At 43.5% G+C, this 27597-nt stretch overlaps 1 protein-coding gene across 1 annotated transcript; it reads right to left on the reverse strand.

The window, feature by feature from the left end:
- Positions 1 to 447: 447 nt before the first annotated feature.
- LOC143279453 (uncharacterized) lies at positions 448 to 5621 on the reverse strand. The gene is made up of 2 exons (XM_076583495.1): positions 3325 to 5621; positions 448 to 2678 (listed from the first exon to the last, which is right to left on the reverse strand). The coding sequence occupies exons 1-2, from the start codon at positions 5554 to 5556 to the stop codon at positions 1683 to 1685; spliced, it is 3228 nt and encodes a 1075-aa protein (XP_076439610.1). The 5' UTR covers positions 5557 to 5621; the 3' UTR covers positions 448 to 1682.
- Positions 5622 to 27597: the final 21976 nt, after the last annotated feature.

The following is a 27597-nucleotide window of genomic DNA, read 5'->3' on the forward strand; positions in this document are numbered from 1 at the left end:
ACACACCAGAGGAGACCCTGCACTGCTGCTGAGTCACTTCGGTGGTGTTCAGTGGTGCCTGTTCTGATTTAACGTACTTAGGACACCACCTACTAAGCCCCCTACTAACGACAATAATGGCTTAGTCGCGGAGCCAGACTGAGTGAGCGTCCCTCCCAGAGTGGAGACCGCCACCACGCCCCTCCAACAACAGCCCCTTATGACTCTGCCGACACTGACGACATTGACAGGACTCATCCCAAGCACGGAAGTGGAGGGGTATCGAAACTGAGGTCACCATGAGAGCAGGGCATGAAAGGCATGTGTTTTGAATTGCTATCTTATTTATCAGACATTTACACAACGTCTTCCCAGGTTCCTCTTCATTTCCATACCGACACACAACAACTCTAAGTCGTCTTAAAAGTTCTTTTTTAATGATGACAGCTGAAACTGTCTGTTTCAACATACAGAAACAAAAGAAATCATACAAAACCATTGCGGTAGAAATTTCCGCCGAACATCAAATACAGAGACAGAGACAGAAACAGAGAGACAGACAGACTTAGAGACAGACAAAGAACAATAAATAAAGCCGTATGGCAGAATCAAACGCGCGACTTTGTCATGAGTGTAGACGATAGAGTTCACACATTGTAACAACTACAACAACAGAGAGAGAGAGAGAGAGAGAGAGAGAGAGAGAGAGAGAGAGAGAGAGAGAGAGTATAATTTATGTGTAAAACAATCACCACAACAATGATGGATACCGACAATGACAACAAATTCGTATTTTACGGACTGATGGGGTCAAGTGCATGTGTGCGTATGTGGGAGCGCGATATGTGTGTGTGTTGTGTGTGTGTGTGTGTGTGTGTGTGTGTGTGTGTGTGTGTGTGTGTGTGTGTGTGTGTGTGTGTGTGTGTGTGTGTGTATGCTTGCGCGTGTGTGTATGTGCGTGCGTGCATGGGTAGGCCTACTGATTACTGATGGAATATAATAAATCATGTGGGTGGAACGGTTTGAAATAAACAAATTTGTTAAGTCCGGCGTGTTTTCAAGGTTTTCCTGTAAGAACGCTGACACTTGTCGTTTACAGTTCAAATCAAAAACTGCATTGCTGGATGCTTCAAAGCGCCATTTATATTTCAGTATACGTGTGACGCAAATCACCCCCTCTCTTTATCTTTCCCGCCCCCTCCCCTCGCATGGCCATTAGCCTAATTATCGAAGTAAATGTTTAACGTACGCTATCACCCAGTTGTCTCTGAGTGACAAGACATCAACAATTTAAAAAAACGGAAAACAAACACATGGGTGAAATAGAAAAACAATCACACAAGGAGGAAAATACGTGGGGTTAAGACTGAAACAATGAAACAACCATTGGACGAGAATTCCTTTTAAAACGTTCACTTCAGCTCGGTGATTGGTCCAGACCGAAAACTTCCACATGTTAATTTCACGAAACATTGGTCTCTCTCTGTCTACATGATTCAAGAAACGTCCGATTGCACTTAAGTTATAATTGGGGTTGTAAGGGCGAGTGGAATGGCCCATGTAGGCTATTCGGCATATGCAAACATTTTTTTTTTTTTTAAGAAGAATGAATGAATAAATAACCAACCAACCAACCAGCAAATAAAATTAATTAACAAGAAAAATGAAATTCAGGGTTATCCTAGTAACTGTGGCGAAGTGAGTCATCTGTCCATGTGACCGGCCAAGGTGGTCAACGTGTCTTTGATTGGGCGTTGCAGCCTCCGGAACCATGGCAACACGCGGGGCAGTTCCCGGTGACCCTCCTTTCGCAGCAGGTCGTCCAGGCAGGTGAGGAAGAACTGGAGGAGGTCCACGTTTTCCTTCACCTTGCTGTGACAACCCTGAGCACTCTGCCGAAGGTGTAAGAAAGCTGCCACGTTCTCCAGCACATTGTGCAGTTCCACCTTCTGTTTGACCATAGCAAGCGTCGTCTGCTTGATGCGCTGCCACGTGTGCTCAGAGTTTGCTGACTCAGACACACTCCCCGACTTCACAACCACCTTCCTGCCTTTATCTTCTGCAACGCTTCTGCACGGATACAACTGGCCAGGTCCTGATAATGTCACTCGTTCTGTGCAACCAGGCTTCAGTGGCGTGGGAAGTTCAGCCTGGGCCGCTGACCTGTCCTCGGGTGGCGTCGGAAATGCGCCGACATCCACCCCTTTAGCGGACAGGGACTGCAGCTTCCTGTACAGCTGTTCCGCCCGTCTGCAGTCCATCTTCACCTCTCTGGGGCCCTGGAAGTTTCTGTGCTTGACGGCCATCTCGTACCATTCGGACTGGAACTGCGGACGCGGTGCTGTTGTATGTCGGATCTTCATCAGCTTGGTGTTGGTGAGGTCGGTGACAGTTAAGAATCTTGGGCAGTCGTGAGATTTGGAGGTATGCTTGCTACAGCACCACCAGAACGTGAATCCACAGGGGCACGTCATGTAGGGACATCCCCCAACCCTCTCGATGAAGAGACGACAGGAGGGGCACGGTTTGCCTCTGACCGTCACCAGAGTGTCTTCCCTTGTCCAGTACCCGTTCTTGCGGAGCAGGGCGTGGTAGTCGGCCTGGTCTTCACAGCTCAGTGGCCAGTGCGGGTCGCCATGACAACGGAAACAGAACTGCTGTCCGCATGGACAGGACATGCTGGTAGGCTCATCAAGTACCTGAACAGAAATACGTCAAAAGATGTTTTTTTAACGTGTAAAACAGTGGAATCCAGTTTGATTCATTGGTTCGTGGAATGATCTATCAACACAAAACCACATGTGCTTAAAAAAGCAGAAAAAGAAAAGAAGCAAGAAAGGCAGATGCCTGACCGACACATAAACTAAGATGAGAGAAAGAGAGAGGAATACAAAGAGACCGATACAGCGAGTGATAGACAGGCAGATGGAAAGGCAAGACAAAATCTTGTTTTGTCGTGCAAAGAATAATGTGCAGCCCAGAATTCGGTGTCGTCTGTCCTCAAAGCGCGCGGTGTGCGTGTGTGGGTGGGTGGGGGAAGAGAGAGTTGTGAGGGGTCAAGTGCGTAACGTTTATGATAGGAAAAAAAGAAGAAAAACAGAAAATGAAAAGGATACACAGGCAAACATGACTGGAAGGATAAAACGAGCAGGAACTGTTTGAAACGGGTGTAAAGTTGTTTGCTGATTTCATTAATTCATCGTTTCGACTTACTCTTTGAACTATGTCTGTCTGCGGTCCTAGACAGCAATCAAGAATGATCACGGAAGCATTTAGCTGTTAAAGGAACAATCATGTTACGTAATGGTGGACAGCTATATAAATAAATACAGAACACCACAATACCTGTGAGGGAGAGGCGGCCAGCTTCACCACACGTCCACAGTGGGGGTTGGGGCACCACTTGCACAGGAACAACCTCATCACCTTCACCTCCACCAGGCGGCGCTGCTGCAAGATGACGTCATGCACGTTCTGCAGGGACAGGAGCGTGCCCAGGTCCACCTCCTCCTCACAGCCGAACTCCGGACACTGCAGGTTCCGGCTGCCCTTCTCCTGCATGGCCACGGTCACGTGGGACTGCCAGCACGTGTCGCAGAACCAGTGCTGGCACGAGGCCAGCGCCGTGCCGTGAGGCCCTTGAGAGGTCCCGGGCACGATCTCCCCGAAACAGATGTGGCAGTACATCTCGCCGAGTGTGTGCACAGGTACCTGATGTTTTTCTGCGCTGGTGTCTGGTGTCTGGCTTTCTGTCGGGCGGTTGGTGAAGTCTGAGGGAAAGCAAGGATCTTCTTCATTCTGGTCGACATTCTGAAGCTGTGCAGTAGACCCGCAAGGAACTTCAGGAAGGGTGTCAGTGACTTGTTCACCCAGCAAGGAGACACAGGACGCTTTCCATCCATTCACTTCAGCCACTGTACTGAAGTCGGTGGCAAGTCTGGATTTCAGAGCACTGGCAGATGCTTCGACAGGACGACGGGTCAGACTTTCTGGGGTCAGGGTTGTGACGAAGTGCAGTACATGCTGAAGAAGATCTTCCACGCTCTCAAACCTCATCTTTCCGTGCAGGTACAAGGCCAGCCCCTGAGTTGTGCAGTTCATGTTGAGCTGTACGCGGAACACGTCGTACTGACCAACATTTGTTGAGCATGGCCCAAGGCTTCTGTCATGATGGTTTTCGCTGGTGTCCTGTGGTTCTTGGTCCTGGCCGGCCGGATGGACGTATGTGAGAACGACATAAGTGGTCAGATCCAGTGAAGGCAGAAAGACGTCTCTGAAGGCAGTGAGGTGGGACACTGCAGTGTGGACACGGTCTGTGATCTCTATGACGATCTTCCGAGGAGTGCAGGCCGCCTCAATGTACCCCTCACCATACCAGTCAGCCAACTGCTGGGGACGCGTGGCCTCCTGGCACAGTTCCACACTGACAGACGGCATCTGCGTGACCTTGGTCATGTCGGACAGTGAGGACACGGAGAACGTGGAACCGGACTCAGAGCTTGTCTCACTCTGGCTGTCTTCCAGACAGGAATCATACTGGTTCACTGTGTCAGGAGTGTAGTAAAACAGACCCCCTCTTTTCTTCCTGGGTTTTGTGTGGAGTTGCTTTCTCTTCACCGGTCTTTTCACGGCGATTGTGGTGGAGCCCACCGTGGCTTCTTCAAAGGCCTGTTCCAGGAAATCAGAATATTTAAATGAAACTTCACTGGTGGCGTTAGCGTGTGGATCATCGTGGTCGTATTCCTCTTCGGCGTACAAAGAATAATCTTCTTCATAATAATTGTCTTCGTCGTAGAGCCAGTCATCGTAATAGTCATCGTCTTCAAAGGCGTCATAGTGAACTTGTTTGCTTCGCTGATGGGATCCTTTAGACCGCTTGACGTAAGTGGTGACGGTCACGTTTTGCCGCTGTGAGTCAGCAGGATGGGATGTCGTGCCAGATGCCGCACAGAACTTGGGGTTGAATCGCAGAGAACTAGTGGATGGGACAGAGTAGAACACGTCGTACCTCACTGCAGGCACGGCGCTGGTGTATGTGTCTTCCGGGACAGTGTCCAACTCCTGACGTTGCTGTTTCCGAGACTGGAGGTCTTTCTTTGTGGACACGACTTGCTTCGTCCTTCTTTCTTTGCGCGACTTCCCTCTACCGTTGTGCACCACGTTCAAACCGTTGCAATATTGTTTCCGGTGAGCCTTCTTCCTTTGGAAACCCGCGTCATAGGGGGACTGGTGGTCGGCGCCAGGCAAAGCAGCATTGGTGACAACCCTCAGGCAGTCATTCTGTCGGTTCCTTCGGTGGCGGTGAAGCAGGGCCACGGACGCGTCTCCAGGCTCAGAGAGCTTGATGTTGTCTTCAATAACTTCAGGCAGATTCCACCGACCCTTCTTGTTCAGAGAGAATTCAACGGTGTCAGCAGTTAGGTAAGAGTCGTCTGCGTCGTCGTGCAGTTGTCTGCCCGTTGTGTTGGTCACGTGACGAATAATGACGCTGAACGGGTGTCTGTTCGTCAGTCTGTTGCCGGTGTTTCTTAGCGTGTTGCCAGTGCGGAGGGACCGTTTGGTTCCTTGTAGCACCATGTTGAAAAAGGCTTTCGTACAACAGCCTTCGACAGTTACAAAAACTATAAAAGTGAGCTAAAGCGTTGCAATCTAATGCTTGAGCAAAGCGCTCTTGCAGCCCGCTTATATATATGCCTTGCCTGCTCGTCACCTTGCGGCGTGTGGTGAAATCCCAACGCTTCGCGGACATTGCAGTCGACTGGCCGCTATAAATAGCTCTGTGATGTCACTTGATCAAGCAGCTAAACTTAGTTCCAGTGTCGTTTCGTTCTGATCGTGTAATACCGTTGTGTGTTACCAGTGAGTGTTAGTTTTTGCGCGCGCTATGAGTGTGAGTGTGCGTGCTGCGGCCCGCGCGTGTGTATGTGTGTGTTTTGTCTGTGGCAAGGGTGTTGTCAATAGCCCGCGTGCATGTGTGTGCGTGCTGCGCGCGCGCGAGCTTGTGTGTCTCTGTGTATGTGTGTTGTCTGTCACAGTGTTACAGCCGCGCATGTGTGTATGTGCGGGCTGTACGCGCGTGTGTGTGCCTGTGTGTATGTGTGTGTGTCAGTGAGAGAGAGAGAGAGAGAGAGAGAGAGAGAGAGAGAGAGAGAATAACAACAAATGATTATTAACAATGGAGACAGACAGAGATAGAGAGAGTCCGAAAATTATCATTGTCTGCACCGGTTCTTGTCAGTCGTTGAAATACGGCTGTAGCTTATGAAATGGTAAGACAGAGACAGTGAGTGAAAAAGGGGGATTATCGATCTCACTCTCAAAGACCTTGCCTCAGTGTCACGTGGTCCTCTGTTGTTTTGTTCTGCACTCAGTGCAGGTTATTCCGTGCACATCATACTGGCATGAACGACTGAATCAACCTGAATGTTTATCAGTTTGAGTAAAAAACAAAGTGGTATATTTTTTTTCTCTGAGTGTCTTGCTCTGTTGCTCTCTATTCTGTGTGTGTGTGTGTGTGTGTGTGTGTGTGTGTGTGTGTGTGCGTGCGTGTCAGTGTTTGTGCGCGCCCGCCGGCGCGGCATGTGTGTGTGTGTGTGTGTGTGTGTGTTTGCGCACGCGCGTGTCGGACTGAGTTTGACGTTTATTGAAATATGACGGAGTGTGGAGGCAGTGCATGTCACTGATAATGTGATCTCTGTGTGATCTCGGCAGCTTGCTCACACCGACCGTCACATGCAAACGTTTGCACCGTTCCAGTTCAGCAGTTTTGCTGTTTTTGTTGTTGTTGTTTTCGTTCATGGTGAAAAGTTGACATGTTATAACGTGACAATCAACTGAGTATAGTTCGTTGCACGGCTGTTGTGTTGAACGCATGAATCCGGCCCGGCGCGTGTCAGTCAGTGCGCGCGCTCACCGAGTCATCAACACAGTGACACCAATGTCAGTCAAAAAGCCCCTGTCAGCTCCAAGGACTTGAGATGAGTCAACAGCTTTACTGGAGAGCATTTTAATGATCATGGCTTTTTGTGACTTCATTTTACACACACACACACACACACACACACACACACACACACACACAAACAGAGAGGCCTATATACATCCACCTCTCTCCCAGCAGTCTCCTAGTCTCACGTTATGATCACGCGGAGCGCCGGGCTGCTCTGTGTGTGTGTGTGTGTGTGTGTGTGTGTGTGAACAAATGTGATCTCTTTATCTCTATTCCCATTTCACTGTTTCCTGTCGAAAGCGCACCGATGGCACAGACCATGGAGTGCTGTTGATGAAAACAAAATTTCGCAAGTGTGAACGTCCAGTGATAGCTCAGATGGTAGAGCGGAGGACTGTAAAAGAACACCGGAAAGCGATCCTTAGGTCGGAGGTTTCTCTCTCTCTCTCTCTCTTCCTTCACTATGTCATGAGTGAAACAGAGAGAAGAGAAAATGAAATCTTGCCTACTGGAGCCAACCAGAAAAAAAACGAAGAAAATAAAAATGCGTCAAGAAAAGAATTTCCACGCGAGGCGGATTAGAACCACCGACCCTCATTATCGCTTTGCTAATCACCACTACAGTCCTCCGCTCTACCAACTGAGCTATCACGGGATCTATTCAATCAGCAACGCTTCAGGGCGATGAACAGATGTGTGTGTGTGTGTGTGTGTGTGTGTGTATACGTGAGAGAGAGAGAGAGAGAGAGAGAGAGGGAGAGAGAGAATGTTAATTACAATCAGCCTAATTTTATTAGTTAGTTGTTGTGTTTTTTTTGGTTTTTTTGTTGTTGTTTTTTGTTGTTGTTGTTGTTGTTGTTTGTGTTTTGCGCTTAGAGTTGACCATCAAGATTCTGCGCCTTATAAACTTTAAAAAAAAAAAATCTTTAAAAAAAAAAAAAAAAATTATTTTATTTTTATTTTTATTTTTTCTCAAGCCTGACTAAGCGCGTTGGGTTACGCTGCTGGTCAGGCATCTGCTTGGCAGATGTGATGTAGCGTATATGGATTTGACCGAACGCAGTGACGCCTCCTTGAGCTACTGATATTGATACTGATCGCCAGTATTTTGTTGTTGTTTTTCAAGTTCAGAATGCCCCATAATGAGAGGGTGTTAACAACACAATATACACTTTTCCAACAGTGAAGAGAGTAAGTAAATTATCACACAGTTTCAGTTTCAGTTTCACTTTCTCAAGGAGGCGTCACTGCGTTCGGACAAATCCATACACGCTACACCACATCTGTTCAGCAGATGCCTGACCAGCAGCATAACCCAACGCGCTTAGTCAGGCCTTGAGTGCATGCTTACATATTTGTGTACCTATGAAAGTGGATTTCATTTTACGTAATTTCGCCAGAGGACAACACTCTCGTTGCCATGGGTTCTTTTTCAGTGCGCCAAGTGCGTGCTGCACACGGGACCTCGGTTTATCGTCTCATCCGAAAGACTAGACGCTCAGTTTGATTTTCCAGTCAAACTTAGGAGAAAGGGCGAGAGCGGGATTCGAACCCACACCCTCACGGACTCTCTGTATTGGCAGTTAAGCGTCTTAACCATTCTGCCACCTTCTCTTATCACACAGACATGAGACAATAAATATGTCAAATCAGTTCACACAAGCAGTGTTAGTCTTTTATTACACGAATGACAGATAGGCCTAATATAAATGGCATCGTTTGTCAAGAGCTCACAATTGTTCTTCTTTTGAATGTTTTATATAAGAAGATAGTTTTCCTTCTTTAAAAATTTTTAAATTTTATTACATGTTCATTTCTAGACATGTGTGTGTGTGTGTGTGTGTGTGTGTGTTAAATACTTAGCTGGTAAACTGAAACCTAGGATCATCGTGGGCGGAACAACATAAAGCGAAATGAACCTCAGTCTCAATGGCATTTCTACACAACGACATTGTGTTCTTTATACCTAAATCTGACATAAGTATATGATTATTTGTCATTATTTATACTGTATTTTCTATTACCCCAAAATCTAACGTTACTTATATTTTGATGGATTATTTGTGTGGTGAAAACGAAGAATTCTCTTGTTTACAAAGTCGTCTTATTTTCATGAAAAATTAGGACCATTAGGGAGGTTGTGCAGGCTTACTGTCGTCGGATTTTTGTCAGGACTCCCCGGTTATCCCCCCTCCGCCCCCCACCCCCACCCCCCCGAACCCGCGAACGGCGTGCGCATGCGCGTCTCCATTGCCGGTTTTTAGTCACCGAAATGCTAAAATTTAGCCGTGGAAATCGCCCGTTTCGACAAAAGGATTTTGAACTGTTTCGGTGAGTATGTTTTGCAAGTTTACAAGAAATTTTTCGTTTTATAATTACACCACTTATTTGCTTCAATCTTCTATGTTTGCTTTGAACGTGTTTCTTGTCAAATCTCTACCATTCAAGTATTCGAACTGATCTATTCAAACTTCAACTCAGAGCCTCATATGGCTTCGTCTTTGGAGAGACTTGACACACCGAATATCAGTTTGAAGCATCATTTTATCCACAGCACGCATACTTTTTCATGTCTGTGAAACTGAGGAAAGGGGAAATTGTTTTGGACAACTGTCGACGGGATCTATTATATATAGATTCTGGCGTTTCAAGATTACGTGATCGGCTTCCTGTCATTTGTTTGCACCAAATCTCGATCGAAGGAATCTTAAAAAAAATAATAATAAAAAAAGATTTAAAAGTTACAGACATACCGTGTTGCTATCTTTTAATATGCTGTGTACGTCTTTAATTCTGAAGATCTTTTTGACGACATAGTTTTTGTTGTTTGGTTCAGTCTGTGGAAATACAATGATGTGATTGAACTCTGCCGAAAAGTTGTCCGAAGAAATACATTGCATACCGAGAAAATCTAGTGACGGTGGTGGGCTGCCCATGACGTCATGTTACCTCCCCCCCCCCTCCCCCCGCTTTGCAAGCGACGAAACGTTCCCGACGCAAGCGAGTGAACTCTCTCCCTAATATCATCCTTACATTTTTTTTTCTGGAAGAAATTGTAACTCGAGACTGATGATCAGACACGGGCTAGTCTCTGTCTTTCTCTCCCTCAACTTTGTACAGGATGACTTCACTTGATAGACCACTAAAGAAATAATCTTTCTTTGCTGAAAGAGTGACCGTAAAAATCATAATTGTGACCTGGAAATGTATTTTATTCTTTTTTCAGAAGACAGTAGTTTCTTTGAAAAATCACCTGTCTGTATTGCAGTATATATATATATATGAAAGAACAGAAGAAAAAAAACTTAATAAAATAAGTGTTACCTTAAACTGAGTCATGTGTTTATTTTATTGGTTGCCCTTGAAATTAACTCTAAATCACATCATGTTTTGCTGATATAATATGCTATATTTCATGGTTAAATTATCATATTCAAATTCTGTGGGTGTACTTTGAACATTTCCCATTGCCAGGATCCAGTATACTGCAGTGTCCTGTACAAAGATAGGTCAGTGCAAAAGGTTTTTTGTTGTTGTTGTCGTCTGTACGTGGATGCGCGCATGCTTGCACACACACGATTTTAAGATGCAATCAGCCTTTGATCTCTTTTGGGACACGGAGGGTTAAACACACACACACACACACACAACCCCCCACTTCTTCCAGTGAGCGGGTAGATCAGGCTGCCATAAAGGCAACCCGCAATTGTGAAGGCTCAATCCTCAGTTTTCCATTAGATTTACAAGAATGTTATAGATGAATTGAGAAAGGTTCCCTGGATCGGCTTTAAAATAGGCTAAAAGATTCAGACTGCCAATATTACCGCCACTGTATAAAGGCAGTTACAGCGAGCAACCCCAAGGCATTCTTGAATAATCTGTCTCCCAGTCAAGACCGACAATAAGTTTAATTTATAGATTTCGTTTAAATGCCCAACGTACAAAATATTGTAATAACATAGTGTTTATGCGGAAAAAAAAGTAAATGTCTATCACATTCTTGTCGAGTGTCCAAGAACAAGCCAACCCGTCTTTTAAAAAAGCTCACTGATCAGTTTCCACAGAACACGTATTTGTCATTAGATGTTTTGAATAATTATCAGTTAATCCTACACTTCTCTGAATGTTTGAATCAAAGTCCAGTTGGTATCTACATTTGATTGATTATGTTTCGTAATAAGCATGCTATATCCTGTTATAAGAATGTTTGAGATAGTTGTACTTTACTCTCAGTCAGACCAATCTTTCGCAGCTCTTCCTTTTAATTAACCTCCGATGCTTTTCATGTCTCCTTCCCTGTCTCAGTCTTTTCATCAACCCCAACCCGCACGAATACACATACTACACTCTCCCCCTCCAACCCCACCCCTTTCCCCCGTCTGATATCGTTTAACAGTAAAAAGACGTTAAACTAAAGAATATACGAAACCCCCCACCACCACCACCAGCAATATAATCAAGAACACAACCAGCACAAATACACGCATGCCTATGTCTTTCACAGAAACACAAGACAGCCCGAGAGATAGATAAATTGGCTGTGTGTTGTGTGTGTTGTGTGTGTGTGTGTGCGCGCGCGCGCCCGCATGTACCCCACGATGCACAGAATGTACAAACAAAAAATCAAGTGAATATTTCTTTACTTTTTTTTTTTTTTTTTTTTTTTTTTTTAAATCAGTTCGTCTTTTTCAGCCGGATTAAAAAAAAAAAAAACAAAAAAAAAAACAAAACCGGTATTAAAAGTGCCAGGTATATAAGTTCCTGGGACGTTATGTGACTAAACAAACGCATTGTAAAGAAACTTAAAAGCAATTTATTCACGCACGTTTTTGTAATTCACACACACACACACACATACAATGCGCGCGTGCGCATGCACACACGCACGCACTCTGAAAAGCTCAGTATTAAATTGTTTCCTTCTAGTATGGAAAATAACTAAATAGATTAAATTCTAAAAACTTCCCTCCCCCTAATCTCATTTATGGCAGTAACATGTTCCACTGTAGGATTTCTGGTGGGGGAAGGGTGGGGTTCAACACACACACACATCACTGAGTTTGAAAGATATGGACACATGTAAGCATTGTGTAAATGTAACAATAATATATTTTGGAAACATACTTTTATGACTTGCAGGGAATTTTGTCAGGCGACGCCTAAATCAGATATTAACCTTCTGTCAGAACCAGTTTTCTATAACGAAAAATTTAAGACTGGAAATAGTGCTATTAATTATAGAGATTGGTTTGGTAAAGGCGTATACTGTGTTTCACATTTCTTAAATGACAACGGGTACTTTCTTACACAAAATGAATTTTGTAGAAAATATCAAATGTACATTTTTTGGCATACGACGGTTGCTTAAGAGCAATCAAAAAACACATGGACCAGGTAGGCCTTAATGTTGCCATGTGCCATAATATTCCTGATATGCCAAGGGCATTAAAAATAATATACTCGACAGTGCTATAAGTGGTTTGAGAAATGGGAACAAATACTAGTTGGGTAAAAGCTTTTAACTAACTTAATAAAATTAAAGACATAAAACTAAGGTGGCTACAATTTCGTATATTACATAAAATCATTGGGACGAATGTAGTTTTAAAGGAAATGGGAATTGTAAACAGCATAAATTGTTGTTTTTGTTTAGAAGTTAAAGACAGTGTTGAGTATATATTCTGGGGATGCTCTTCCTCGAAACGCTTTTGGGTAGGTCTGGAAGATTAGAACTATTAAAAAAACAAAATGTACCGTGTGTGAGAATATGAAATTTAACGAATGTTTGGTTTCCATGCTGATATGAAGACCGACTCACTTCTTTGTTTATTAATCCTCCTGGGAAAGATGTACATATAAAAATGCAAGTCAGATAAATGCCTTCCAGATATTCACACTTTTGGAAATTGTCACAAGATACAAAATCGAAGAATATAACGCTATGATCGTATGTGAAACACAGCTTCAAAATAAAATGGTTGCCATATTTACCTTTGATTAGAGATAGCATATAAAAACAATATTTCTAATAATCAAAGGAAGTAAAAGACAACCAAGGTAGATGTTGGAAAAAGCGTGCAAGCTGTATATATATATATATATGATATACTTTGAGTGATATGGATATCTTATTATATTTAATGACTTATTCAAATGACATACAGCCATTCACAGTTGTTATGCTTAGAATACTATTCACTAATGTCACTTTTTTTTTTCTTTTCATTTCTGTCTCGCTTTTACTGTGTTTTTGTCAGTTTTGTCTTCTCTCTTTTTCCAATATATGTACTTATCAATTTATTTATGTCGTTTTGTCTATTGTCTGTGTTATAAAAATGGAAATTTTAAATGAAAAAAAAAAAAACAGAAAAAAAACCATACAAGACTTATGCAAGATCAACCCCGAAATTACCTCAAACATGAAAATCATATATTCATAAAGATGAACACACACACACACACACACACACACACACCATGTACCCGTACAAAATATACTTTTCAATCTACGTAAAAGAGCGAAAATAGTGGAGAACATCCGAGCGAGCAACTTCGTCAGAGCACGTGTCTATTCACCTGTAACAATGAGCAAATAATTCAGTTCTAACTCGGAGCGCACATATATCAGTATCATCGAGCAAATAATACTGTTTTTGTTGTTATTGTTTTTTGTTGTGTGTGTGTGTTTTTTTTTTTTGTTTGTTTGTTGTTGTTGTTGTTGTTTTGTTTGTTTTTTTTTTGGGGGGGGAGATCAGTTACAATATTCAACAAGTAACTGACTTACATCACAGTAAATAATAAAATTAAAAAATTCGGCATATAAAATTGTAACATTTTGTCAGCATATAAAATCGTAATTTATTTAACCATTGGCCATAATTGTAACAATCACGTATCTTAAAAAAAGAGTTGCCATTTTCAATTTTATAACAGTAAGCAAGTAAATGTCTGTATTATGAATGGTGCAAAGCGGAAGGCAATATTATTTTGATAGCTGATCGTATGGACGGAAATTTTGAAAGAAAAAAAAAAAGAAAAGAAAAAAAGAATAAGACAAAGGCAAAAAGTTTATTTTTTGTGCCCCATGGGGGCATCTAAAAGTTACATGGATACATATTTTTACATATACCATACAAACAATAAGAGTGATGTCAAAAGAACAAAGAGAGAGAAAAAGAAAAGTCAATAAGTGCAGACAAAACATTAATAAATAATTCATCATCATCCATTAACAACAGACGTAACTTTACCGAAAGGAACTACAAATAGCAGAAACAAGTGGTTTTAGTTTTAACAATATTCTTTTGCTTTTTTCGGAAAAGAATAAGTGGAATTTATTGCAATTTGAAATATGAAAAAAAGAAAAGAAAAGAGCATTAAGAACAAGAATAAGTAATTATAGACCGATTACATTGGCGAGCACATATAAGATTTACACAAAAGCTCTCGCCAGACGTCTGCAAAAGGTAATAAAGCAGATAATAAATGGCGATCAGGTAGGTTTTATAAAATGCAGGAATATAACTTATTATCTAAGGCTTATTACTTCATATTTTGATAAAACAAACCAGAATGGTGCATAGTCGCGCTAGATTTTTCAAGGCCGATATTTTATCCAAAACATGTATCACGGAGGTACTAAGCATCTTTAATTTCGGTCCGAAATTTATACATCACATCACAACCGTGATGAGTCAGTCAGAAAGTTGCATCCATAATGGAGGTTGGCTATCAGAATGCTTTCCTGCGGAACGAGGAATAAGACAGGGTTGTCCACTGAGCCCTACGCTTTTTATAATTGCTGTTGAGATCCTTGCAATTAAAATCCGGAATAACCAGGATATAAAAAGAATCTCAGTTCGAAATGGTTCCATCAAAGCAACAACAAAAGGCAAACAATTCGTAGATGATACAACATTAGAAATGAAAAACGAAATAGACATTAAACTAGCGACCCAAATTGTCGAACTGCCTGAAGAGTTCTCCGGTCTAATTCTGAATAAGTTAAAATGGAAAGGTATATGGCTCGGTACAAAGAACAATGAAAGCGGCAAGGTTGACGAAATCCCAATGATAAACGAAAAACTGAAAATCTTTGGAGTCTAACTTCTCGGTCTCTACAGAGGCATCGCTAATCAAAGAAAACTGGTCAGAAAAAATCGAAGACATCATGAGAATAATAAAGACATGGGAACGCAAATCCTACACTATATGGTAAAATAATACTAGCAAAACTCTGCTTCTGTCACAGCTGTCATATATCTTGCAAGCGTTGGCTATACCTAAAACAACTCTAAACTACATCAACAGTATCAGATTCTTATGGAAACGCAAATGCAATAAAAAAAAAATTTAAAAAAAGCTTTCAAAAAGATAAAGAGAAGCGTGCTTAATCTAAAATTAGAAGGTGGCTTGAATATGATAAACGCGGAACATCAACAAAGGATGTTCCTTGCAAAATGGGCATCCAAATTTGTAGCAGAAGATAGACAGGTATTTTTGGACACTATTAGCTAAAAAAACAACAACAAATGTTTCCCTTCACGAACCTACATTGCACTTTCAACGCAAACTTCGTCCCAGACGAAATACAAGGCTTAGATAAGATGAATTCGGTATTTTGGAAAGGAGTCCTAAAAGCTACGACAGCTTTGAATACAGAACGACAAGTAGAAAACACGCAGACCGACCCAATTTCGAACAACAAAAACGTTAAATACAAAGGGAAAAAACTCTTTTTTTTCACCAGATGTGCAAAAGCCGGTGGTATAAACTACCTACAAGATTTGTGGACAACTGGAAATCTAATGACGTACGAACAGATAAAAGACATGGTTAGTTCTCACGCTGGCCTTGTGTTGGAGTACAATGCCCTGATCAATGCTACACCACATGCCTGGAAAGCTGAAACGAACAGAGACCCTACACAACACACAGTCGGACACGGAATCAACACAGGCAGAGGGTTCTTGAGTACATAAACAAAACCATCAGAGAAATAATAAACAACAAAACCAAACCATGACATATGCGCAAATCAGTTGTGGAAACGAAAGCTAGATACAAATATAAACGATTTCTTTACCAAAGCTCGTGACTGTACCAAAGAATCAAGACTAAGGCTGCTTCATTTTAAGTTCATTCATAATATTTACCCAACCGACATCATGTTGCACACAATTGGGACAGCAGATTCAAACAAATGCATGTGGTGTCAAGAGGATGACCTCATTGAACACTCCTTTTATCACTGTCAGAAATTATCGTTTTTGGAAAATGGTACAACAATATATCTTGACACATTTTAAGGAGCACATCAGTATTTGTGAAAAAGTCGCTCTTCTTTTTACTTCCCAGCTCCTTTAAACTGAAAACAAATCTCGGAAACCAAATTAATCATGTCTTACAAATAGCACGACTAACAATCTCCAAGTTCAGATATGGAAAATGTGAACACTTAGAACTAAAATTTGATACTGAGATAAACATGAGTGAACACCAGGGATCGATTTTAAGAAAGCATTGGAAAATATTGAAATATTGAGAAAATTATGACCAAGGGAGAAAGAGAGAGAGAGGGGTGCATGCTCCATTGCTTTGCATGTCAGCAAGAGATGCCCATGTGACTGTTGTGATATATTTGTTTGTGTGTTTGTATGTATGTAGATATGTATGTATGTAAGGAAATAAAGTAGATTTAGGGGCAAAAATGGAAAAATGTTGAACAAAAATAGGATGTCTCACACACACACACACATACAGACGCGCACGCGCGAGCGCGCACACACGCACGCACTCACCCCACACATTCATACGCACGACTTTTCACGTGCATGCTCATTCACATACTAATGGCAATACATGAATGACCAGACACCCTCCCTGGTCTGCCACCAAACTTGAAGAAAACAAAGAAGAGGAGACGGACGGAAGAATGCAGTACGAAGAAAAGAGGACATCGGGCAACAACCAGTGGAAGAACCTGAGGAAGAAGATGCAATGTCTCAGCAGGATGGAAGGATCAGCCCAAGGCAACAACACAACAAGCTGCAGTTCTGAAGATGAAGTCAGAATATAAAAGGCGACGAACCCAAAGGACAAGAGACAATGACCGAAATCACGAGGAGAAAACCCACAGACATACAGAAACATACAATAGCAAACAGTCAGCTTTGAATCATTAATAGACAAGAATGGACATAACCAAATACAAGGTGCATTACAGGCAACAAAATAAGGATGGTCTCAGTATAGACCAGTCATCCCTGATGACGAAAATGTCTGATTTCCCTTTAATAATAATAATAATATAAAAAAAAATGTAAATGATCACAAAGTGTTGGCCCGTGCATATGACCCCCCCCCCCCCCCCTCTCTCTCTCTCTCTCTTTCCTCTTACAAGCATGAGAAGAGAGTATTGATGAAATAAATTGGGAGAAAATGATAACACACACACACACACACACACCACTAAAGAAAACAGTGCAATGGGAAAAGATTTCAAATGAAGACAAAGTTCGTAATCCAGCTATCATCACATGAAAACGAATGAATATGCGTTCAGTCAAGTCATACGACATGCCATCTCTCTCCCAGTCATCTTTTCATTTCATCTCAAACATCCCCATCAATTCGACAAAGACGCATTCCATACCAGCTGAAAATTATTCGTATACTCATGACGAAACGAATTAAGGCCATTTTCACTTCCTTTACTTCAATTTTTTGTTGTTTTTACTACATAAGAGATCGTAGGGGGAAAATCCACTCCCACCATACCGGTGAATCGATTTACATCACTGATTTGCTACCAACGTCTGCTAGTCATCTGTTTATGCATATATATATATATATATTATATATATATATATATATATAATCACATTCCATTCTTGGACGAGAAAACGTGATCAGAACACACACCAGTATTATGCCCCGATCTTAAAGTTCCTTTAACAGATGCCCCAAGAACATACACAGCGTCAACCCAAGCTGCTGAAGGCCGAACCAAATCGGGCTGACCACACGGAAGCGATTTTTATTTTTATTTTATTTTATTTTGTTTTTCAGTGAAAGGTCACTTTCCCAGATCTATGAAAGTGTTATGTTATGCTGCTGGTCAGGCATCTACTTGGCAGATGTGGTGTAGCATATATGGATTTGTCCGAACGCAGTGACGCCTCCTTGAGCTACTGATACTGATATGGAAGTGCACGTGCTGGACTTCTCGCACGGCGACGTTGCTCGTCTCTCTTCGCCCGATAAGCTTACACGTGACGGTGGACTTGTCTTCAGGGCTGTGGGGTTGGTGGTGAAGAGGTTGGTTGCACCATCCGGCGAAAGACCGCCTGGCCTGTCATTGCCGGCTTCTTCACGTCGGGCTGACCGCCAGGGCTTGCTGGCGCCAACGAGCCCAGGATCGAAGCAGCGGGCCTTTTTCTGCTGCTCACGTGGTGGCGGTGGCTCGGGGTGTGTGATGCAACACCGCTGCTTTGGAGACCCGTCGGGGTGTTGGGAAATGCAGCCGTGTTCTGGAGACCCGTCGGGGTGTTGGGAAATACAGCCGTGTTCTGGAGACCCGTCGGGGTGTTGGGAAATACAGCCGTGTTCTGGAGACCCGTCGGGGTGTTGGGAAATACAGCCGTGTTCTGGAAGTCCGTCGGGGTGTTGGGAAATACAGCCGTGTTCTGGAGACCTGTCGGGGTGTTGGGAAATACAGCCGTGTTCTGGAAGTCCGTCGGGATGTTGCGAAATACAGCCGTATTAAGGTAATTCGACGGGGTGTATGGAAACGATGTATTGTTCAGATGACCCATCGGCATGTATGGAACCCAACCGGTGTTGTGGAAACCCGTAACAGTGTTCTGAATAAAACCTGTGTTGAGGTCACCCCCCGAGGTAGTGGGAACCCAACCCGTGTTTTGGAATGCCCAATGGGTGCTGGGAACCGAATACGTGTTTTGGAGACCCGTCGAGGTGTTAGGAAACAAGACCGGGTTCAGGAGATCCGTCGGGGTGTAAGGAATCGAGCCCTGGTTCTGGAGATCCGTCGAGGTGTTAGGAATCGAGCCCGGGTTCAGGAGACCCCTGCACTGAACATGCGAAGGATTCTGCACTGTAGTGTGTATGTTCCCCAACCCGAGGTTCCCTGCGTTGAGTCTTCCCACTGGATGACCACCAAAAACACACTGGTCTCCTCGATTGGGAGGAAGCATCGAGTTCACACTGTTGGTGCCAGCAGGGTTAGCAAAGTGCTGTTCTGCTGCAAGTAAACTCGCTTGTTCCGGTGTCAGACGAGGCCTCAACGGTCTGTATTTAGTGATTTCTTTGGCTACAATGGGACATGAAATTGACGTTTCAGGCTCTGCTAGCGGCAAAAAATGTCTGCCAGCAGAAACAAACCCAACACTCGCCGTTTGGGGCACTGACGATTGAGCTGACCATACACTTTGAGTATCACAGACCGAGGAGGCAGTTTTTGTACTTCGTTTGACTGTTCGCGGACTGGATGTAACCGTTTTCGTTGCTCCCCCATCCAGCGACCTGCTGACTGTTGCCGGTCTGGTTGTAACGGCTATGACTGGTTTCTTATAAAGCAATCTCGTGTATTGTAAAGCCTTACACAAGACTGCAACAGCCGATTTTCTGAGCGCACTGTCGCGCGCTTTGGAAGGTTGGGGTGAGGAAACGAGAGGTCGGGTGACGATAGGTTGAGACTTGCCGACAGGTTTGCCAGTGGACACACTTTCTGTACTGTGTTGTCTGCGTTTAGAATCTGTTATTCGCACACTTCCTGCACTCACAAAGGGTGTGCCTTCAGAATCTGTTGAGGGCACATTCCCTGCACTGACTCTAGCATGTCTACCGACAGAACCTGTTAAGGGCACATTACCAGCACTAGCAGGAACATGCATACCTTTAGAATCTGTTGATGGCACATTCCCTGCACTGACTCTAGCATGTCTACCGAGAGAACCTGTCAAGGGCACATTACCAGCACTAGCAGGAACATGCATACCTTTAGAATCTGTTGATGCCACATTCCCTGCACTGACTCTAGCATGTCTACCGACAGAACCTGTTAAGGGCACATTACCAGCACTAGCAGGAACATGCATACCTTCAGAATCTGTTGAGGGCACATTCCCTGCACTGACTATAGCATGTCTACCGACAGAACCTGTTAAGGGTACATTACCAGCACTAGCAGGAACATGCATACCTTCAGAATCTGTTGAGGGCACATTCCCTGCACTGACTATAGCATGTCTACTGACAGAACCTGTTAAGGGTACATTACCAGCACTAGCAGGAACATGCATACCTTCAGAATCTGTTGAGGGCACATTTCCTGCACTGACTATAGCATGTCTACCGACAGAACCTGTTAAGGGTACATTACCAGCACTAGCAGGAACATGCATACCTTCAGAATCTGTTGAGGGCACATTCCCTGCACTGACTCTAGCATGTCTACAGACAGAACCTGTTAAGGGCACATTACCAGCACTAGCAGGAACATGCATACCTTTAGAATCTGCTAATGGCACATTCCCTGCACTGGCATGTCTACTGACAGAATCTGTTCTGACATAGGTGCGAGGGGGTTTCACCAAGACCGGTGGCATACCATTCCGTCCTCGTCTCAGACCCGCCTGAAGCTGAGAAAAGACAAGTCCCTTTCCTGTGAGATCCGACTGATCACATCCCTCTTCTGCAGACTGACGACTTTGTACGGTGTCAGCAGTTAATTTTGTCGATGATTTAATTTTATCAGCATTATTGTTGGCGATTTCTGCGCTGGTCCGTTGTCTTGTACCCTCAGTGTGAATAGATGTGGTACCCCCCACAAAGTGTGGAGAGCTTTCAAACGAGAGTGGTTGAACTGTTCTTCCTCCGTCGTGCCTCGTTTGTTCAGAAACACTTCCATCCAAAGCTGCGCCTGGCAAGTTATCTGGTGAACCAACCGGAATGCGATCAAATTTTTCATTGGACAACTCTGACTGCATTCTCTTTACCACATCTGTCCTTCCCTCAGGGCTGAGTTGAGAGCCTTGATTATTCTGAACATTCACCGACTTGTTGCACTGACTGCTCTCTCCATGCGCATGGTTCAGGTGTCTGTCCGATTGTGCATCTTGTAAAGGACTCACTGACTGGTTGATCAGGTTTTCCAGGTTAGGCGTTGAGGCGTCACTTCTGGATTCAAGGAAGGGGTGAATCTCCTTTCTGATGACTGCTCCAGGCTCTTTTAATACCGGAAATTGTGTCGGTTCTTCCATAGCATGACTGACTTGATCGCTTGGTTTTGTTGGATAATCTGTGGATTCTTGCTTAACGACATGTACTGAACCTTCTGGCCTGGTGTTAAAAATGTTTGCTTGACTTGGTTCTGTCGAAAATCCCAGAGATGTTTGCTCCGACAGTCTTGAAGTGTCCGATTTACTGGATTCCGGCTCGACTTCTTTCGGTTCTTGCTTTACCCCTCTTTGGGACATTATGTTCTTGTGGGTGCTGTCTGCTTCAAGGGATTCTGTTGGGAAATCTGTCGGCTCTTGCTTAATAAAAGACTCTGTCTTAAAACTGTTCACATTTGGAAAGTGTATCGGTCTATTCTCATGCTTGAATGTTTTTCCTTTGACTTCCTCCCCAGTGCTTTGGTGGCTGTCAGAAGCTTCAGAAGTGCTGTTAGGAATTCCTGGTCTGGCGATGCTGCTGGATGCTGACTTTTCCGGAGTTTCCTGGGGACTGTGGAATGTGGCACCAGTAGTTGTGACACTGCTGAGTCCTGACTGATTGGCACTGGCACTGCCGGGTTCTGAGTGACTACTGACAGTTACATTTCTGAGTTCTGAGCGACTTCTGACAGTGACACTGCTAAGTTCTGGCTGACTGACATTTGTACTGCTGAGTTCTGGCTGACTACTCATATTGGCACTACATTGTTTTGAGGGACTACTAATATTGGCACTGCATTTTTCTGACGGACTACTGACACTGGCACCACATTGTTTTAACGGACTACTCATATTGGCACTGCATTGTTTTGACGGACTACTGACACTGCATTGTTTTGACGGGCTACTGACACTACATTGTTTTGAAGGACTACTGACATTGACACTGCACTGTTTTGACGGACTGCTGACATTGACACTGCATTGTTTTGACGGACTACTGACACTCCATTGTTTTGACGGACTACTGACATTGACACTGCATTGATTTGACGGACTACTGTCACTGGCACCACATTGTTCTGACTGACTACTGTCACTGGCACCACATTGTTCTGACGGACTATTGTCACTGGCACCACATTGTTCTGACGGACTACTGTCACTGGCACCACATTGTTTTGACGGACTACTGACACTGGCACCACATTGTTTTGACGAACTACTGACATTGACACTGCATTGTTTTGACGGACTACTGTCACTGGCACCACATTGTTCTGACGGACTACTCACACTGACACCACGTTGTTTTGACGGACTACTGACATTGACACTGCACTGTTTTGACGGACTACTCACACCGACACCACATTGTTTTGACGGACTACTCACACTGGATTGTTTTGGCGGACTACTCACATTGACACTGGATTGTTTTGACGGACTACTGACATTGACACTGCATTGTTTTGACGGCGGACTACTGACATTGACAGTGCATTGTTTTGACGGACTACTCACACTGACACCACATTGTTTTGGCGGACTACTCAAATTGACACTGTATTGTTTTGACGGACTACTGACATTGGCACTACATTGTTTTGACGGACTACTGACACTGGCTCTGCATTGTTTTGACGGACTATTCACATTGGCACTGCATTGTTTTGACGGACTACTCACATTGACGCTGCACTGTTCAACACTAAGTAACAGACGGGTATTGCTAAATACTTCCTTACTGCTTTCATCGGTTTGGGGTTGGCTTATGCTGTCAGTTGCTGTCACTCTGGCATTCTTAGCGGCATCCGAGTGGTCGGGGCCAGAGTGCAAACAAACAGGACTTTTCTGTGTGTCCTGTGGACGACGACTGTTGCTGCTGTGTGTAAACGATTCGCTCTGTGAAACGTCATTCAGCTTGTCAACAACAGACTTTGACGCGTTAGGTCCCTTATCCTGCAGCCATTCCGCGCCAGTACTTTCGGTCTCATCACGAATAGGATCTGCTGTTAGTTCAAGTGCCAGTTCAGAGCTACTCGGGTCACTTTCTCCCGATGTTGCAGGATATCTATCTGGTTTTACTGTCACGTCTTCGGGGGCACATGACATCGTCGACACACTCTCTTCTCTCCCTGCTGGAATGACTTTACCCCCAGCGGACATTGATTCTTGTTCGTGTGGCCCCTCATTCACAGCAGTAGCCTCGTTCGATGTCACACACCATTTTCCTTCCGACGTTCTGCAAACAGTGCTGATGGGAGATGTGGATTCTTCATCGTCTTCGTGTTCTCCCGTTTGAAGCGTTGAGCACGATCCAGTGACGAGTGGTGAATCGTGTCCTGTTCTCACAACACAAGCATCACGCAATGGTGCAGACTGAGGTTTGGACACAAACGGATCATCAGTCCTGGATGCGACAAGAGCTTCACCCGCCGGCTGTGCTGATTCCATAAAAGCTTCATGTCTGTCGGCCACGGAAACTGCTTGGACGCCCGGCCACCCACCCTCGGCACTGCTGGAACTCGCAGACCTTTCCTCTTTGCTTGCCTCAGAAACTGTGGGGCCTTTCTGATCTCCAGCACTGGCAGAGTCGCACGATCCTTCTGTGCTGCTTGTCTCCACCGAGTCAAAAGGATCTTCAATAACGGAATTATCGTTCAGGTCCAGGACCAGGAAGTCCTCAGAACTATCAGAGCTCGTCGATGAACGGAACTGCTCAGCGAAGTCCTCCACTTCATGCCGGTCTGTCCTCGGGTCCCCCGCGGATGGTGCAGACCTCAAAGCAGCACCTTGGAGACGGTCATGAGGGCTCCCCGCCGGCCCCTCTTCATGGCCCTCGGCCCCCACGCGCTGCCTGCACCCTTCACCTGTCTGCCTGTCTGTCCTGGGTCCTTCTGTGGGCGGTGCAGACCTCGGGTCCACACCCCCGCTTTCGTGACTCATCTCACGGCTCTGCTCTAACCTCTCTCCAGAGTTTTCTTTACTGAGAGGGGGCGTGCATTCTGCATTTTCCTGGTCTTTCCACGGTTCCTGCTGGTGTGTGCTTTGTTCCTGTTGGTCTGTGTACTGTTTTTTCTGGGTGGGCACAGACTCATCATCACTCCCTTTTTGCTGACCCCTTTTACGGCTCTCAGCTGGCCTCCTGTTGAATCTCGTTCTGTTCTGGCGATCAGTCTGCACAGTCTTCCCTTGTTCCTCGTCCAGATCCTTGTAAACGATATAGCTCACATTTAGCGGCTCCGTCTGAGGAAAAGAACAGAAATGGGCAATGGTATTATACATTTGTACGTGTCTGTATTCTGTGGCGCAAATACACGGTAAATACATTGAATTAAACACAACAACCATGCGACAAAAAATAACAACAACACACTGTGGCAAACGAAATGAAAGTAAGGATTGAACTGAGAACAAAATACCGGAAGAGCAAAATGACAATGTATCTAATGTCAGTGTGCATTTCAAAATAAAACAATTTTAGTTTTTCCACAATATTCCAACTTTCTCCAATAAAATGAAAAGTAATATTTGTTATGCACAGGGAGTCAGTCACAGGAACATGAGAGACAGACAGAGACAGTGAAACAGTCTAAGACAAATTATTCAGATGATAAAATATTCAGCTATATAATACACACACCGTCTCTTAAATGCTTTGAGAGAGAAACAACCAGCTGGCATTACAATCCTTTCATTTGTTGATGACGATGATATGATCAATCTATATGAAACGGATCTGTAGAGTATACCTACTTATGTGGTTTTAGTTGCTGTATAATACAACTTAATAAAGACAAAGTACAAAATGTATTTCGTCTCCTTAAGGTCGATATATTGGGTACATCATATTAAGAGCATTCTCTTTTGAAAGCCATTGCAATAAACCAACAATCAGAAACAACAAACCGAAATTTTGTCAGTGTCATAATGTGCTTCACATACACACTGGAGAGAGAGAGAGGGAGAGACAGACAGACAGACAAGACTTCTTCTTCTGCGTTCGTGGGTTGCAACTCCCACGTTCACTCGTGTGCACACGAGTGGGCTTTTAAGTGTATGACCGTTTTGACCCCGCCATATAGGCAGCCATACTCCGCTTTCGGGGGTACAGACAAGACAAGACACAGACAGTGAAAGAGGGAGGGAGAGAGAGAATTTATATACTTCCACTGTGTGATTATAAATTTTAAAAAATAATCAATCTGTTTTACTGACCTTTTGCCACTTGTACTTGTAGGCCGCGTCCAATAATTTGAGTGTATCCGACAACACATCATCACCGTAGAACATATCCACCTGAAACAGCAATATACAAAAATATTTAATACATGCGAACAAAAAATACACGAGAGAAATGTCAACTTCTTTACCAAATGAGAAAACGACTTTATTAAACTGAACGATAAAGTAATAAAATTTCATACCACCGTGGTCGGTATTTAGAGGAAGACTTGTTTTGGCGGTTTTGCTGTTCAGTGACAAATCCTCTTTCATGAAGATATCAGGCATAGCTATGTTATATCTCAAAATGTGTGATTTGCTTCGCGATTGCATGACAAACTTTTGTTCTTGCTCTTGTTGAATTTTAAATCACAACTTATTGTACAAAGTTGTCGTTTACGTTTACAGCCATGAAGGCGACTGCATTTTTGACTCGCTTGTGTAAACAAAGTGAGTCTATGTTTTAACCCGGTGTTCGGTTGTCTGTCTGTGTGTCTGTGTGTCCATGGTAAACTTTAACATTGACATTTTCTCTGCAACTACTTTATCAGTTGACACCAAATTTGGCATAAAAATAGGAAAAATTCAGTTCTTTCCAGTCATCTTGTTTAAAACAATACTGCACCTCTGGGATGGGCACAAAAAAATAAAGAATGAAGCCTAATTATATGCAAACTGCATTTACTGTATTTTTTGTATTATCTAAACTTGGCACTTTGATCTGATATTCTGACCCAACAACTAGAGCAGTCATTATTATCATTTTTTGTTCAAACAGGAACTTCTTTTGCTAAGCATGGAAGTTTTATTTATTTTGCAAACGTTTTGGTGCAGATAGTAAAAAAGGGAAATTACTCTGTAATTAATGCTAGGGGAGTTAATTTGCTTTAAACTGATCTTTCTCATCTTAAACATTACATTTTGAAATTATACTCAATACATAAAAAGCTTGGATTTTTTTTTAAAGTGTATCACAAGTGAGTCTTGAAGGCCTTGCCTCTCTTGTCCTTCATGTGTTAGTTTGTACTTGAAAGTGGCTTAACTTTTGTACAACACTGAATCAGTGTGGACGAAACCAACACGCGACAAACGCATTTATTTAAAAAGAGACTGCGTCTTTGTTTTTCCTCTCATACAACCATGGTCACCAACATCTTTCAATTCATGTGTACTGTTTATCATGATTGGAAAAGAGCGAAAGATAAGAGAGGGGGTGGGGTTAGGAGGGAGGAGGGTGGTCAGATGAAGACGGACTTCACACGCAGAAGAGAGGCAAGACAGAAACAGAGATAAAATATATTGTAATAAAAAAGAAAAAGAAAAAAGAATTCATACCGATCTGGATCAAGATGGAAAAAAAATGAACACAGCGAGAGAGACAGTGACTGACAGACAAAATGACAGAGAAAGTGCGAGAGCAGTTACGTGTCCCTCGCCGACGAGAAAAAGCAAATGAGAAGCGAAATGCATGGTCATACGTTGGGGAGGGGCCACTGGATCGGGAGGGAAAGGGGGAGAGAGATTGGGGGGGGGGGGGGGGGGGGGTCCACATTACCAGCTATGATTTTAAATCAATACACTACCGCGTCGAAAGTACAAGACAGAATGGGGCAGTTCACCCCTACTCTCTCTAGTTCTCGACCTTTTGTAACTGTGAGGCATGTACTTTGGGGTGCCAGCGAGGAGAGCATTGCTATCGTCAAGCCTGGAGAGAACAAAAGAGCAACCAGGAGTTTTGCTGGCATTTATGGATAAATAGTGACGAATGGTGCATGATGCTATCCTTGTAGGCCCTATATCATCCTGAAAACATTTGAGATATGCTCTTTGAAAGATAGTCTCAACAAATATGACACCTACATTTCGAACATGTGAGGAACGCCTCAGTGCACTATAAATGCAGACTGTATTTGGAAGCGAAGGATCTTTTTGAAACTTAGGCGGTACAGTATAGAATTAGTGGTGGTGGTTATTTATCATCATTATCGTATCACTATGGTTCATTCTCTCAGGTATAAGTTTAAAATCTGACAGAGTAGTAAATCTCATCAAGGCCGACGCTGGTAAAAACAAATAAAATCAATTATTCTCTCCACCAGAATCTGCAACAAGATCTTTCACACAAAAATGTCTACTTTAACATTAGTATCGCAAACACTTACATTGAAAGTCTTTCCCGGAATAAACTTGGATCGGATGAATTTTTTCAGGGTTGAAATTGGGACACCGCCTTTGCACTTCAAGTGGTATAGACCAGCTTCACTG

This window comes from Babylonia areolata, chromosome 2 (assembly GCF_041734735.1).
Source record: "Babylonia areolata isolate BAREFJ2019XMU chromosome 2, ASM4173473v1, whole genome shotgun sequence".
Taxonomy (NCBI): domain Eukaryota; kingdom Metazoa; phylum Mollusca; class Gastropoda; order Neogastropoda; family Buccinidae; genus Babylonia; species Babylonia areolata.